The sequence below is a fragment of the Lonchura striata genome, chromosome 10 (assembly GCF_046129695.1).
Source record: "Lonchura striata isolate bLonStr1 chromosome 10, bLonStr1.mat, whole genome shotgun sequence".
Taxonomy (NCBI): Eukaryota; Metazoa; Chordata; class Aves; order Passeriformes; family Estrildidae; genus Lonchura; species Lonchura striata.
Window position 1 is genome coordinate 25,862,589 of NC_134612.1, and position 15,274 is coordinate 25,877,862.

Sequence of the window (15,274 nt, forward strand, 5' to 3'; positions counted from 1 at the left end):
TAGCTTCTCAAATAAAACACAACTATTACTGGGAAGCTTTACTGTTTTAACTCTAAAAAAATGCATCTAAAATAGGATAATCATAACATGCACAAGTTATCATCTCAAAAAAAAAAAAAAAAAGTACAAGCAATACTCGGAAGTCCCACCTTTTTCACCTAAAAATGCAACTAAAATAAAATAATCACAATATGCATAGGTTTTCTTATCTCCTCCAATAAAGTACAAGAAATCAGTTTAGGTTACAAACAACACATATTTAAAATATCTTGAATTATAAAAATTCAACTTTCCAAAGTAAAACTTGATCTATCTCAGTGTTTTGCACTGCTGGAGATCTGTAAATCACCTGCTCAAATGAAACACCTGTGTTAGAGGAGTTATTAAAAAAACACATTACTTTTAACACCACGTTCACTACCTTGAAAAACAAATTAAAAGAGGATTGTGGGGAGAAAAGATGTTACAGGGTACAGAATATGTGCCAACTGCATGATTTATACCAAAAACAATTTAAAGACACCATGTAACAGACCTTAACTTCCTATAGGAAGGTAATTTTCGAGAAGCAGACTCCTAATAAATAAAATAAAAATTACTGATAGCATTTGCTGGGCTCCTAAAGGGGATAATACTTTGAGGGTGCAGCAGGAGGGTACAAACCCCTTTCCAGGTGGGGCAGCAGTTTTTCCTCCCTCCCTGGCACTGCAAGAAGTTGGAGATGCCCAGGAATATTCCCCTGGATAACCCATTCCTCCCTACAGGAACACCAGGGGCTGCCTGAGCTCCCCTGGATCATTTTATTAATTATTTATAAGTGGTTTCTTGAGGATTTACCTTGAAAAACCACGGGAAAATAAGTTGCCACACTCTGAACAAAAAAAAAAGTTGGGGATTACAGCTGGAATTCATGAGAATTCCATGCCAGCACTATAAATACAGACATTTTCCAGGACAAACATTGTCACACCTGCCCCAGGGGGTGCACGGGCAGAGATGGGGAACCCTCACTCCTGAACCACCTTTTCCCACCATTTTTATTTGTAGGTTTATTTTTCCTACCCCTCCATCACATTCCCTCTCTCCCCCACAATCTCTTTTCCAGCCTGAGGAATCCCAGACTCCCTGGAAAGCTGCTGAGCCCCTGTGTGGAGTGATTTTTGAGGCAGAAAAGGGATTATTTGGCATCACTGCAAGAGCTCAGCACTGACCAGCAGGGCAAGCACAGGCCTGGAGTAGCAGCTTTGTGCTGAACCAAGATTTAACTCCCCAAAATCAGATTGATGCAGAGCTGCTCAGTGCCACCCCACAGCAGACTGGGGAAAAATGACAATATAAGGATGGAATGTGTCCTGTTGGGTTTAACTTTAAGCTTTTGGGCTCTTGTGGGATCATTTGGGATGTTATCTATCCATATTTTCCCTCTGTGGGGGTGAACAGGACCAGCATTTAAAGGAATGTGCAGCTCTACTCTAGTGCTGCACACTCAATACGTGAAATGTTTGATACATCAAATATTGAATACATAAAATACCCGAGATATAAAACACCTGATACATCAAGTATTTAATGCATTTTCTAGCAGTAGCCAGGTTTTTCAAGTTGTTAGGCACCTAATTTCCATATATTGTAACCATGATTAAAATCAAATCCCTTGGAAAATATGATCACTAAACCACAGCTAGTGAGAGCTGCAATTTATATTTATTATATATTATTTTATGGCCATTAAACTATAGCTAATGAGCTCTGTAATTTATTATATATTGGTTTATTATAATAAAAAACAGTTTAAATCAGTTTATCACACTTCCCAACACTGAATATGTGAAAACCCTTCCCTTTCACCACGTTCTTCTGACATTTTTGTGGGTTCAAACTGATTTTCTTAGCAAAAAAAGTGAACATTCCCAGGAATACCTTCACAGCTCTGATGGAGAGGATACTCCAAGAGAGGTCAGGCAGCTTAATTTCTAAATTTATTTCCAACTCTAAATAATCAAATTTCTACTACAAAGGCACTGCAGCAATAAAGGGCCCAAGCAACTCAACAATGAACAGCTGGGAATAAGTCATGGCACAGCACAGAGAAGAGAAAGGGGAATATTCACATCTTTCAACAACAATTTTTCAACATTTAGAGGCAACAGCTCTCCTGGTTTGGACATGGAAACCAAAGGTTCAACAAATTCTTATTGCAGGCTCACAAAATCCCCTGGCTGAAGATTTTCAATGTGTACCCAGACAGCTTTGATCTGCCTGATCCACTCAATAATTAATTTAAAATCAATAGAAAATGCTAATGGGAAACCTGGTATCCAAGACAAATTTCAGTTAAATATCTTAATTGAAAAATACACACAAACACAAGCGGAGCAGCTTTTAATTAAAGAAGAAAAGCAGACTTTATAATACCTTTTGGTATTATAAACTTCTGGTTAAGATTTAAGTATTTCAATTGTGAAAGATTTGTTTGTCACAAACCAATGTATGCAAACTTTCACTGCAGACATCCTTAAGTATTAATAGAAGATTGCATAACTAAAGACTCATCCTTTTCCAAGAGGAACACAGGTGAGAAAATCAGTTTATCCTGAACTCCAGGGAGCCAATGTTATGTGTGGGAATTATGGAAAGCAGGAACCAAGGAAAAAAAACCCATGAGACATTTTCAAATAATTGTATGACACCGAGAGCCCCTATTTATGTTTTTTTTTTTTTCCTTGAATCAAATGCAAAATAAATATCTTATCTCCAAAACTGTTTCACCAGGATAACTCAAAGATTTAGTGTGTGGCAAGCACTCCAGAATAATTCCAAATTCGGAATTTCCAGGGATGTGTGGTTTAAACCCTCACCTGCAGCCGTTTTTCCTATTTATGCCAAGCTCGGTAATTATGGCAGGATTTTCCAGGAATGTTTTTCCAGTAAAATACCACTGTTTTTTGTTTTTGTTTTTTTCTTCCTAGGGGAGACTCTTACCTCCTGGTTCTGCTCTTTGACCTGGACCTTTGGGACCTGTAGGATTTGCCTCTGCCCCTGGAGCGGCTGCGCTTCCTCCTGGAGCCGTAGGAAGAGCTGCTGCTGGATCTGTGTCTGCGCCTGCAACAGAGCAGGGGTGAGGAGCTGCCCAAAAACCCAAAAACAGCAACAGAGCCCCAAAGATTCCCCAGAAAACACAGCCATGGTGAGGCTGAACTGCCCAAAACCCCAAAAACAACAACAGAGCCCCGAGGATCCCTCAGAAAACACAGCCATGGTGAGGCTGAGCTGCCCAAAAACCCCAAAAACAACAACAGAGCCCCAAAGATTCCCCAGAAAACACAGCCACGGTGAGGCTGAACTGCCCAAAACCCCAAAAACAACAACAGAGCCCCGAGGATCCCTCAGAAAACACAGCCATGGTGAGGCTGAGCTGCCCAAAAACCCCAAAAACAACAACAGAGCCCCAAAGATTCCCCAGAAAACACAGCCATGGTGAGGCTGAGCTGCCCAAAAACCCCAAAAACAACAACAGAGCCCCAAAGATTCCCCAGAAAACACAGCCATGGTGAGGCTGAACTGCCCAAAAACCCAAAAACAACAACAGAGCCCCAAAGATTCCCCAGAAAACACAGCCATGGTGAGGCTGAGCTGCCCAAAAACCCCAAAAACAACAACAGAGCCCCAAAGATTCCCCAGAAAACACAGCCATGGTGAGGCTGAGCTGCCCAAAAACCCCAAAAACAACAACAGAGCCCCAAAGATTCCCCAGAAAACACAGCCATGGTGAGGCTGAACTGCCCAAAAACCCAAAAACAACAACAGAGCCCCAAAGATTCCCCAGAAAACACAGCTATGGTGAGGCTGAGCTGCTCAAAAACCCCCAAAACAACAACAGAGCCCCAAGGATGCCTCAGAAAACACAGCCAGGGGTGAGGCTTGCCCTGCCCAAAAACCCCAAAGTACAGGGACAAACCCTCAAGGATTCCTCAGAAAATACAGCCGGGGTGAGGCTAGCACTGTTCCCAAAACCCCCAAAAACCAGGAACAAACCCTCAAAGATTCCTCAAAAAATACAGCCAAGGGGAGCATGGCACTGCCCAAAAACCCCAAAATAGGGACAAACCCCCAAGGATTCCTGAGCAAATACAGAAAAGGGGAGCATGGCACTGCTCAAAAACCCCAAACAATTCCTGAGAAAACACAGCCAGGGGTGAGGCTGGCACTGCCCAAAAACCCCAAAAAGCAGGATAAAAGCCCCAGGGATTCCTGAGAAACATGCACAGACTCAGGAGTGCTCCAGAAGCCTCAAATCCCACTATTCCCCCAGAAGAGTAACTCACACAGGGATGCTGCTGCCCTAAAGAGCTAATCCTCCAAAATTCACATCCCAGACAAAAATGAAGTTTGGGAGGGGTCCTTAACTACTATTAGTAGTAATCACTTAATCAGTGTTAATTTCTTTCATTTGAGTTCATTTAAGGGCAGTTCCCTCCTGAGCCCAATCAGGAATCAAAAGGGTCTCTTCATTTTCCCCTCCCTCCCAGTTTTGTCTATTCAAAGAATAAATTCTTTTACACCAAGTAGAAAAGTGAAAGATATTAAACCCAAAAACCAAATGCAATCCAAATCTTAACACTTCCTTCCCATCTCCCAACAGTTAACTGATTAACAATTACAATCCTCCCTATTTTTGGCCTTTACATCAGATTCATATTAAAATGTTAAAATATATTATATTATCTTATATTATATTATATTATATTATATTACTACTACACAATATACTACATTATTGTATAATATTGTTATATTATAATATATTATAGATTACATCATATTACATTATTGTATATGCTATATTATATTATAGCTATATTATATTGTATTATACTATACTACATTATTGTATAATATTGTTATATTATAATATATTATAGATTACATTATGTTACATTATTGTATATGCTATATTATATTATATTATTATGTTATTGTATCATAGTTATATTACATACATATTATATTATATTATATTATATTATATTATATTATATTATATTATATTATATTATATTATATTATATTATATTATATTATATTATATTATATTATATTATATTATATTATATTATCCAATTTGCATATATAAAGCCCAAACAAAAATTGAATTCAGGATGTGCTCAGTGATTCTCCAGCATGAGGGAATGGGGCTGCAGGGGCTGGAATGCTGGACAGGATTCAGAGGTTCATGCTGAAGAACAGGGCTGCTCCTGGACAGGGAATGTGATGCTCCTGCTGGATGAGGGCCAGGAATTCCAGCAACTGCTGCCTTTGTTTGCTGAGGGTCAGGGACAAACCCAGCAGGGAACAGGGCCTGAGCTGCCCCAGGGAGAAAGGCAGGAGCCCAAAAGCAGAGCCTGGGGCACTCCAGGATGCCCTGGGGTCCCTCTGGCTTCCCCGGAGCTGTGCTGCATCCAGGGGCTCAGGGCTGGCCTCAGAGCCCTGGGGAGGGTGGAGATCCCAGCAGGAGCAGGACAAAGGGCTGGGAATGAAGCCCTGAGGTCCTCAGCACACCCTGCAACCACTCCAGAAAGGCCTGGCAGGAGCATTTCCTCCTGGATTCCCAGGGCAGCTGGACAACAGAGAGTTCTCCAGCTCCACCTCCCAATAAATTCACCAGCACCAGCCAGGCTGAGATGTCCAGGATGGAAGCACAGAAATGCTGCAGGGCTGGAGCCCCTCTGGAGCCAGGCTGGGAGAGCTGGGAATGTTCCCCTGGAGAAGGGAAAACTCCAGGGAGAGCTCAGAGCCCTGCCAGGGCCTGGAGGGGCTCCAGGAGAGCTGGAGAGGGATGGGGACAAGGATGGAGGGACAGGAACAGGGAATGGCTCCCAGTGCCAGGGGGCAGGGCTGGGTGGGAGATTGGGAATTGGGAATTCCTGGCTGGGACAGGACACAGGGAATGGCTCCCACTGCCAGAGGGCAGGGATGAGTGGGAGATTGGGAAGGAATTCCTGGCTGGGCTGGAATTCCAGAGCAGCCATGGCTGCCCCTGGATCCCTGGCAGTGCCCGAGGCCAGGCTGGATGAGCTTAGAACACCCTGGGGCAGAGAGACCAGCTGGGAGAAGAAAGGAAGTTATTTCATCTCCTGGGGATTCCCTGGTTTAAAGCAGAAGTTCCCTTTGGATCTGCACATTCCCTGCTCTGTTCTCCTGGGGGGAAAGAGCTGTGGGTAATTCTGGTGGTGAGTTTGGGGTTTTACCCTGACACAGTGAAAACAGATTAACATCTCTTAAGGCTCAGAACAACCCGTGCCTTAAAATTCCAACCCACGGGCTCCAAACCCTTCCAGCTCCCTGCTGGAACGAGCTAGCATCCAAGAACTCCTACAAATGCACCTTTTCTCATAGGAATGGGACCAGGACGGGAGATCCCGAGAGCGCGACCTGGACCTGGATTTCCTGCCCGACTTTTTGCGGCTGTGGGCGCGGCTGTCCGAGGAGCTGCTGGAGGAGGAGCGCCGGCGGTGCTTCTTCTTCCTCCGGCTCCTGCCCTCCTCCTCCGTGTCCGAGGAGCGCCGGCCCATCTCCGACCTGCACAGAACCCAGACACGTCCTGTGTGACACGGGCTGCCCTGTGCTGCTTCGTATTTACAGAAAAACAAAATACACCGTTCCCTCTCCTCCTGTCCCTGCTCCCTGGCATAAGATCCCAAATCCCCCCGGCTGTCCCCTCCTGGCAGGAGCTGTGCAGAGCCACAAGTTTCCCCTGATCCCCCTTTTCTCCAGGCTGAGCCCCTTCCCAGCTCCCTCAGGATTCTCCAAACTCTTCCCAGCTCCCTCAGGATTCTCCAAACCCTTCCCAGCTCCCTCAGGATTCTCCAAACCCTTCCCAGCTCCCTCAGGATTCTCCTGGGGCTCCAAACCCTTCCCAGCTCCTTCAGCCCCTCCTGGAGCTCCATTCCCCTCCTGGGGCTCCAAACCCTTCCCAGCTCCCTCAGGATTCTCCAAACCCTTCCCAGCTCCCTCAGGATTCTCCAAACCCTTTCCAGCTCCCTCAGGATTCTCCAAACCCTTCCCAGCTCCCTCAGGATTCTCCTGGGGCTCCAAACCCTTCCCAGCTCCTTCAGCCCCTCCTGGAGCTCCATTCCCCTCCTGGGGCTCCAAACCCTTCCCAGCTCCCTCAGGATTCTCCAAACCCTTCCCAGCTCCCTCAGGATTCTCCAAACCCTTTCCAGCTCCCTCAGGATTCTCCAAACCCTTCCCAGCTCCCTCAGGATTCTCCAGACCCTTCCCAGCTCCCCCAGCCCCTCCTGGAGCTCCGTTCCCTTCCCGGCTCCGCTCCCCTCTCTGCTCCTCCTCCCAGCACAGCCGGCTCCATCTCGCCCGTTCCTCCATCCAAACCTTCTCCCACCCTCGCACCTTCGGCCGCCGGGGCAGCAGCTCCTGATCCAGCGGGGAGCGCCTGGAGCAAAGCAAAATTCACCCTTCAGGACACGGAAGCTCCTCCCGAGCGCTGCCGGAGCCGCGGGGCTCCAGGGACCGCTCCGGCACACCGGCCCGTTCGGGACCCGCCGTCCCGCAGCGGGCCCGGGCCCGAGCACCGGCACCCCCGGGGCTCGCTCCCCGCCACCACGCCCCAGCAGCAGCTCCAGGGACTCCAGACCTGCCCGGCGCGGCTCCGCCGGGATCCCGGGCGGCTCCGCCGGGGCTGTGCCCGCGCTCCGCCCGCACCGGAGGCCGCGCGGCCGCTGCGCACACCCGGCCCTGCAGCGGCCGCCGGTCGCTCTGCCGTGTCCCCGTGTCCCCCCGTGTCCCCGTGTCCCCCCGTGTCCCCCTGTGCCCCGTCCCGGTACCTGCCGGAGCCGCCGCGGCCCCGGTTCGAGCCCAGCGCCTTCCGGGGCGGCGGGCAGGCAGCGCCAATCCACGGCCGAGCGCGGCCAGGCGGCCACGGCGAGCGCCGAGACATCGATGCGGCGAGCGCCCACGCGGGACGGGCGGGGGTCGGGAGGGGTCGGGCCGGGCTGCCCACGCTGCCCACGCTGCCCACGGCGGTGCACAGCCCACGGAGCGCTGTCTGCTCTCCCGACACGGCTCCCAACGCGGCGACCCACGGGCGCACGGCTTGACACGCCGCGGGTGACGGGCAGGAGGGGAGCGTGGGTGGTCCCAGGGTCGGGGTCCCGCTGCCCACGGAGGGTGTAGAGCCCACGGAGCTCTGTCCGCGACCACCACGGCGGCAGCGCACGGCGTGTCCCGGCCGCCCCGTGTCCCACCGTGGGTGAGCGGGACAGCGGGACGGAGCGGTTTTCGTTCCGTCCCGGAGAGTAAAAGGAGGATCGGGGTTTTATGGCACCGAGAGCCGCCCCCGCGGGCGGAGGGCAGCGCTCCACGCGCGGCGTGGGCACCGCGGCCGTGCCCGCGGGACGGAGCGCGCCGGGCGCGGGTGGGCACGGACCGAGCCGGGACCCACCGGGCCGGGCGGAGCCTCCGCGGGGCAACGACCAGAAACACAACAGAACGATCGAACCGCTTCGCTTCGTTCGATTTTCCTACCGAATTCGGTTCGCTCAACGGGAGCCTCCCGAGCGCGCTGCCCCCCGCCACGGGAACGGCGGAACGCGCGTGGGGATAAACGAAATGTCAGGGCGGAGGGGCCGGTGAGGGTCACCCGGGCGGCCGGCAGCCGCGGCGGGGCCGGTCACACCGAATCCCACCGGTGCCCGGTGCCCCGGGGATCGGAGGCGCCCCGCGGGAGCGGCTCCCGGGCGGCGCGACCCGCGCGTCCCCCGGCGCGGCGGGACCGGGACTCGCCGCCTGTCGCGACAGGGTCGCGTGTGACCGGCCCGGAATAAAGCCCGCTGGCACCCCGGGTACCGAAGCTGCCCCGGTAAATGAACGCTCCGCTATGCGCATCATCGCCCCAAAGGTCAATGAAAAATCGATACGCAGGCAAGAGTTAAACAATTCTGAATAATTTATTAGAATTTAGCGAAGGTGGGAAAGAGGCGAGTTCCGCCGACAGAAGCGCTCCGCGGTGGGACTGGGAGGCACAAAGGGAACCGGTATCGGCGATATTGGCGCGTTTGCCTCTATTCCGATGCCTCGCTGCGCGCCCGCTCCTGGCATCGATCCCCTCGGTTTTTCGGGGCCTTCGGGCGCCCACGGAGGAACTTTTGCGGCTCCCGCGGGGCCGGGGCCGCTCCGGTTGGCCGTGCCCGGGGCTGCGGGGCTGACCCGACCCACGCGGGGCGGTGCGCGGAGCCTGCGCGTCCCCGCCGCCCCCCCGCGCGTCCCGGTGGCCACTCCCCCGCCGCCCCGGCCCCTCTCCGCGCCGCGCTCGCCCGGGACCTGGCGCACGGTCCCGCGCCTAATTAAATTAATTAGGGCGCAGCGCGCGGCGGGCGGGCGGTGCCGTGGCCGCAGTGCCCCGCGGCGGGCGGGCGACCGGCGAGGACGGGAGGAAGGAAGGGAGGAAGGAAGGGGTCCATTCAGAGCTCCGAGGGGAGGTAATTCGCCGGGAACAAGGGGCCGGCTTTGCAAAGTATAAATAGTGCCACTTCAATCGCGGCGTCGCTATCAGACCCCGGGAGCCCTGCACGTCGGGCGGCACGGCCCGGCCCGGCTCGGCACGGCCCGGGGCGCCGCCGCCGCCTCCCCCGCCCCGTGGATGCCCGCCCGGGGAGCCGGGGCAGCGCGCCCCTGAGCCATGGAGGAGCTGACGGCGTTTGTCTCCAAGTCGTTTGATCCCAAAGCCAAGGAGAAGAAGGAGCTCATCACCTACCGCGAGGTGCTGGAGAGCGGGCCCCTGCGCGGCGGCGGCGGCCCGCGGGAGCCCGGCGGGGCGGCGGCGGAGCCGGGCCGGGAGGACACGGGCAGCCCCGCGGCGCGGCCGGCCGGGCGCTCCCCGCCGCGGGAGCCCGACGCCGCCGCCGAGAGAGCGGCCGAGGCGGCCACCCCCAAGCTCAGCGACGGTAACGGCGGCACCGCGGGCTCCCCCTTCTCCCGTTCCCTTTCCCCTTCCCCCGCTTTCCCCGTCGGGGTCGGTACGCGCGGTCGCGGGTGGACGGGGCCGGCGGGGAGGCAGCGCCCGGCGGTGACGGGCGGCTGCCCGGGCTCTGCCAGCCGCGGGAGATGGGCGGCCGGCCTCGAAGTTTTTAGATTAAAATACTTAAACCCGGATTTAACTTGCTCAGAACGCGATCTCGTTCCCCGTTCGGCATCCCACGGGAAGCCGCGCCGCCAACGAATGCCCGGCCCCGCGGGCCCGTTCGTTCCCCCGCGGCTCCGCGGACTCGCGTGGGGCCGGGCCGCGCTGGCCACGCTCAGCCCCGCGGCTTCCAGCAGATCTGCCCGCGGGTGTTCCGCGCGGTACCGCGGGGCCGGCACCGGGGCCGCCCGCCGCTCTCGGGCGCTGCGGGAAGCGGCCGGGCCCGTGGCCGTGGCCGCGGGGACCCGCGGCTCGCTGCCGCCCTTTTGTTCGGACCGGCGGGGCGCCCGGAGCATCCCCGATCGGATGCCTGCAATAGGGCGACCGGTGCTGCGGGAGCCGCGGCGGGGCCGGGCCGTGCCGGCCGGCCGGTCCCGGGGGGTCGGTGCGCGGGCCCCGCGCTCCGGCCCGGGGCGCGTCTCCGGCCGAGAATTGACCGAGGAGAACCGGCTCCCGGGGGGCGGAGGGGCCGCGGCGGCCGGCGGAGGCTCCGGGGACCTGTTGCTGCGCATCCCCCGGGGGCGCGGCGGGGCCGGAGGGGAGGGCTCGGTGCGGACCCCGCTCTCCCCGGCAGCGGTTACCGGAGACGGCGGCGGAGCCCGGAACGGCAGCGGCCGAGGCGGCCTAGCGCGGCCCGGGCGCGCAGGCCCCGCTCCCGGCTGCCCCGGCCCCGGGGGGCTCCCGCCCGCATCCCCCCGGCCGCCGGCAGCGGCGGGAGCGCGGCGAGCCCCGGTGCCCCCGGCCCCGCCGCTCTGACTGCTGTGTCGTGCCCAGTGTCCCCAGAGCTGAAGGAGCGCAAGGAGGATGCGAAAGCGATGGAAGACGAAGGGCAGACGAAAATCAAGCAGAGGAGGAGCCGGACGAATTTCACCCTGGAGCAGCTGAACGAGCTGGAAAGGCTTTTCGACGAGACCCACTACCCGGACGCGTTCATGCGGGAGGAGCTGAGCCAGCGGCTGGGGCTCTCCGAGGCCCGGGTGCAGGTAGCCGGGGCTGCGTGGGGTGCTCGGGGGAACGGGCAGCTCGGAAACGCCGGGGAGATGATGGGAACGAGCCCCATCCTTCTGGCAGGGAGAGGAGGCAGCTCCCCGGCTCCCAACTTCCTCCGGCAAATCTGCCAGCGGCCTCGCAGGGTTTTGCCTGCCCGGGATTTGTGTCCCCGTCCCTTCGTCGTGCCCTGGTTTATCCCAGCTCCGCCGTTTTTCCATCCCTGCCTCGGCAGCCGCTCCCGGGGCTGGCGGGGGCTGCGCTCCCGGTGCCGCTGCCCGGCTCATCCATGGACACCCATTCCCGGCATGGATGTCGCGAGCAAAAGCTGAGTTAGACACCGCCAAGTGAAACCATGATAAGATGTATTCACAGCCCGTTTCGCCTCGTAGTCCTTAAATGTTGAAACGGCACGAGAATTGAGCGAGGTGCTTTGTTGGGGTTTGTGAAATACAGAAAGTCTGGGATTAACCCGAGATATTTTCAGCTTTCTGCCCTCCCAGGAAGCCGCGGCTTCTCTGGGTTTAACCTGCTCTTTGCACCCTCCCAAAGTTTTTGCCAAACGGGTTCTTGGGCCGCTTTCTGCGAGTTTTGTCGGGATGAGCTGAGGAGCGGGGAAGGAAGGGGATCCCTCAAATGAGAACAAATGTAGCTGCTGCGGTGTATTTCCGTTCTGAAAATAAAAGAAGAGAAAATGATGGTCATTATTTGCTGGAACACATGGAGAAGTTTTAGGCCCCGAACATCTGCAGCTGGTGGAAAGTATCGCTGTAACAGATACTCCCCCTCAATCTTTGTGCTCGCAGGCACCATCTGCACCCAAGTATGCGCTCGGTCCTTGGGGGGTTTCCCTGCATCGCCTAAGGTTGTGAGCACAGAGGCAGAGCCGGCACGGGGAACCGAGAAACTCAAAACGAGCAGCTTTTGTCAGAGCCTGAACCACAAAAAACCCCAAATTGAAATAAAAAAAATAAAAGTCTTCATTTTCCCTCTCTTCTCCCCCCGATTTTTTTTTTTTTTTTTTTTTTTTTTTTTTGCTTTTCGGTTTTTTTGGGTTTGTTTTGTTGTTTTTTTTGTTGGTTTGGTTTGGTTTTTTTGCTAGCTGCTAGGTTGGTTTTTGGTTGGTTGGTTTTTAATTGTGTTTGTTCGTCGTTTTTAAATTTATTTCTTATTTCTGTTCACCAAACCCTAACAAAACCAAGGCAAAAAGTTGTTGGCTGTGGAAAATGGAGCAGGGAGGTGCTCGACAAAGAAGGCGGCGGCGGCGCATAATCCGCGCTCCCATGATGCCAAATCGCAGGGTGCATAATAACTTTTGGAGATTTACATAGATTAAACCCATTCCCTAGAAATCCTCCCGGAAAAAAAAAAAAAACCGCTTTTCAATAATATTTCGCCTCGTATCTGCTCTAATTTGTAAATGATGGGAAGGCGCGTTTGTTTCCACGGGAGGCTGAGGGCGAACGTGGCTCTTGGGCAGATTTTCCTTGGCTGGAGAAAATGACAGGGCGGGAGGAATTCCCGTTTATATTCGTCTCTTATAGTAAGACCTCAAAAAATGCAATTTTTATATTTTTAATTTTTTTTTTCTGGCGCGGGGAAAGGATTTCTTGGCTGCTGGGATGAGCTACAGAGCCCTGGGTTAAAACGGGGATCTTTTAAGAGCGGCTCTCCCCTTTTCCCTCCCTCCTTTCCCAAAGCCAGCAGAACTTCAGCCTGGGAATTTATTTTAACGATTCCATTTCCAATATTAAAAGTACGTTCTCATCTAACGGGGCAGCCTCTTCGGTGCAGGCAAATTAGATTATTATGATAATGAGATAATTATTCCGCTTCTGTGCTACACTCCAGTGAACAGAGAAATTCGAAACTTCTTGGTAGCGAAGCTTTTTAGGACTGTAATTCTCCTCCACCCCCCCACGAAAAAGCAGATAAAAAGTCATAAACCGTTGTCGTTGAGTTTTCCTGTAAGATAAAGCCAATTAATTTATTTATTAATGAGCACCCGCTTCTCAGGCCATTAGCAGTGGATCTCGAGAGCGATTTCAGCCTGTTGGGAGCCTGGTGCTGAAAGAGGAAGCCGGGGCTCGGGAAATCATTTCCCCGGGGCGTGCCGGCCGCGCTTGGCCGTTTTGGGGGGTTTGGGGCTCTTTCTTTCCCTTTTGCCTTTCGGAGCTGGGCGGCGGGGGCAGCCCGGGCGGGGGGAGCGCAGCGCACCCGCCGCTCTTTGTCTGCGGGCTTCGGGCTGGGCTTTTGCTGCTCATTACCGCTCTCATTGTCCTTCGGGCGGGCTCCTCGGGGTGTGCGTGACCCCGCGTCCCGCCGGCCTCCCCGCAGGTTTGGTTCCAGAACCGCCGGGCCAAGTGCCGCAAGCAGGAGAACCAGCTGCACAAAGGTAGCGGGGCCGGGGGCGCGGCGGGGCGGGCGCGGGGCGCGGCGGCGGCGGCTCCGGGCGCTGAGCGCTCCGCTCCCCGCGCAGGGGTTCTGATCGGCGCCGCCACGCAGTTCGAGGCCTGCCGGGTGGCTCCCTACGTCAACGTGGGCGCTCTGAGGATGCCCTTCCAGCAGGTAAGCGCGCTCGGGAGGGCGGCGAGGTCTCCCGGGGTGGGTGACGCGGGTCACCCTCCGCTTGTCGCCCGCAGGTGCAGGCGCAGCTGCAGCTGGACAGCGCCGTGGCCCACGCTCACCATCACCTGCACCCGCACCTGGCCCACGCCCCCTACATGATGTTCCCCGCGCCCCCCTTCGGGCTCCCGCTGGCCACCCTGGCCGAGTCCGCCTCCGCCGCCTCCGTGGTGGCCGCCGCCGCCGCCGCCAAGACCACCAGCAAGAATTCCAGCATCGCCGACCTCCGCCTGAAGGCCAAGAAACACGCCGCCGCCCTGGGGCTGTGACCGCGCTGCTGCTGCTGCTTTATTTTTCTTTCTTTTTTCTTTTTTTTTTTTTTTTTTTCCCAAAAAAAAGGGAAAAAAAAAAGTTGAAAAAAGGAAAAAAAAAAAGAAAGAAACGAGGGAGAGGAGAAACGGACGGGAGATATATACTTATTTAAGGAATTCGAGGACGCGCAGCTGGGAAGTTCACAGGTTTTGAAACTGACCTTTTTCTGCGAAGTTCACTTTAATACAAGAAATTTGATAAGAGAGGCGGGCCTCCTTTCACGTTGCATCAGGTACTTGAGTTTAACAACCACGTCTGGAATAGCGACAAAAAAAAATAAAAAGGAAAAAAAAAAAAAAAAGAAGAAAGACTACGACGAACAGAAAAAAAAGGGAAAAAAAAAAAGACAATGATTTCTCTGCGAATTTCTAATGGGAAACTGTCCGGGATACTTCCTCCAGCAGCATTCCGGGTTGCATGTATTTGTATTTCATTGATGGAGTCCTTTGATTCACTTGCACTTCACCCTCATCTTTAGTAGGAAAAAAAAAAACCGAGACAACCACAAAAGCAAACAAACAAACGTGGCTGGGTTCTTTCTCCTTTAATCTTGGAGGGAAGCAGGCAGAGCGAGGCAGATCAAGCGCTACCTTTTCCACTCGCAAATCTTTGTTGGTCCTTCGCTGTCCCACCTCTGAAATAAATAAAAGGGAGCGGAAAGCGCCAGGAGAGCGGAGTTTGCCTCCCTTTGCCGGGTCTCTCCCCTCCTGAGGGCAAAAGTAAATGGAAAAAAAAAAAGGAAAAAAAAAAAAAAAAAAGAGTATTTAATTCCCAACCACCACTTGACACCACGGCAAATTCCAATAAGAGGTACTGGGTACATGTAAAATATGTTGATACACACGAACAAAGTTTATTTTGGCTATAACTTGTGAATTGATAGTTGACTGTCAAACATTTACATTTTATCTCATAAAGGTGTATCTATTCACGTAACCTTGTGATTTTTTTGGTTATTATTATTATTATTTGAGAGACGTATAGCTATTTAACCTGGGGTACCCTGCAGTCAGTGATTGTTATCCCAGATTTTGCCATCTGACCCTCATGATTATTGCCAAGACAGAGGGAAAGCTCTTCTACGCGAACTTTGGTATGGACGGGCTTTGTATCTATTTGTTCTCCATGAAAACAAAATTATTTATATTGACCATA

At 53.9% G+C, this 15,274-nt stretch overlaps 2 protein-coding genes across 2 annotated transcripts in view; one reads left to right on the forward strand and one right to left on the reverse strand.

Moving 5' to 3' along the window:
* The window catches only part of LOC110476133 (uncharacterized), a 124,291-nt gene extending 116,393 nt beyond the window's left edge, over positions 1-7,898 (reverse strand). Inside the window, exons 1-4 of the mRNA XM_077785752.1 lie at positions 7,842-7,898; positions 7,408-7,450; positions 6,385-6,579; positions 2,983-3,102 (exon numbers count right to left, since the gene is read on the reverse strand). Of these exons, the coding sequence (XP_077641878.1) occupies positions 2,983-3,102; positions 6,385-6,572 (308 nt within the window). The 5' untranslated portion in view covers positions 6,573-6,579; positions 7,408-7,450; positions 7,842-7,898. The remainder of the gene's footprint in view (positions 1-2,982; positions 3,103-6,384; positions 6,580-7,407; positions 7,451-7,841) is intronic.
* Positions 7,899-9,694: 1,796 nt separating this feature from the next.
* Positions 9,695-14,127, forward strand: SHOX2 (SHOX homeobox 2). Its single transcript, XM_031505688.2, has 5 exons — positions 9,695-9,959; positions 10,970-11,178; positions 13,520-13,577; positions 13,662-13,750; positions 13,825-14,127. Exons 1-5 carry the CDS (start codon positions 9,695-9,697, stop codon positions 14,074-14,076), a joined length of 873 nt encoding a protein of 290 aa, XP_031361548.1. The 3' UTR covers positions 14,077-14,127.
* Positions 14,128-15,274: the final 1,147 nt, after the last annotated feature.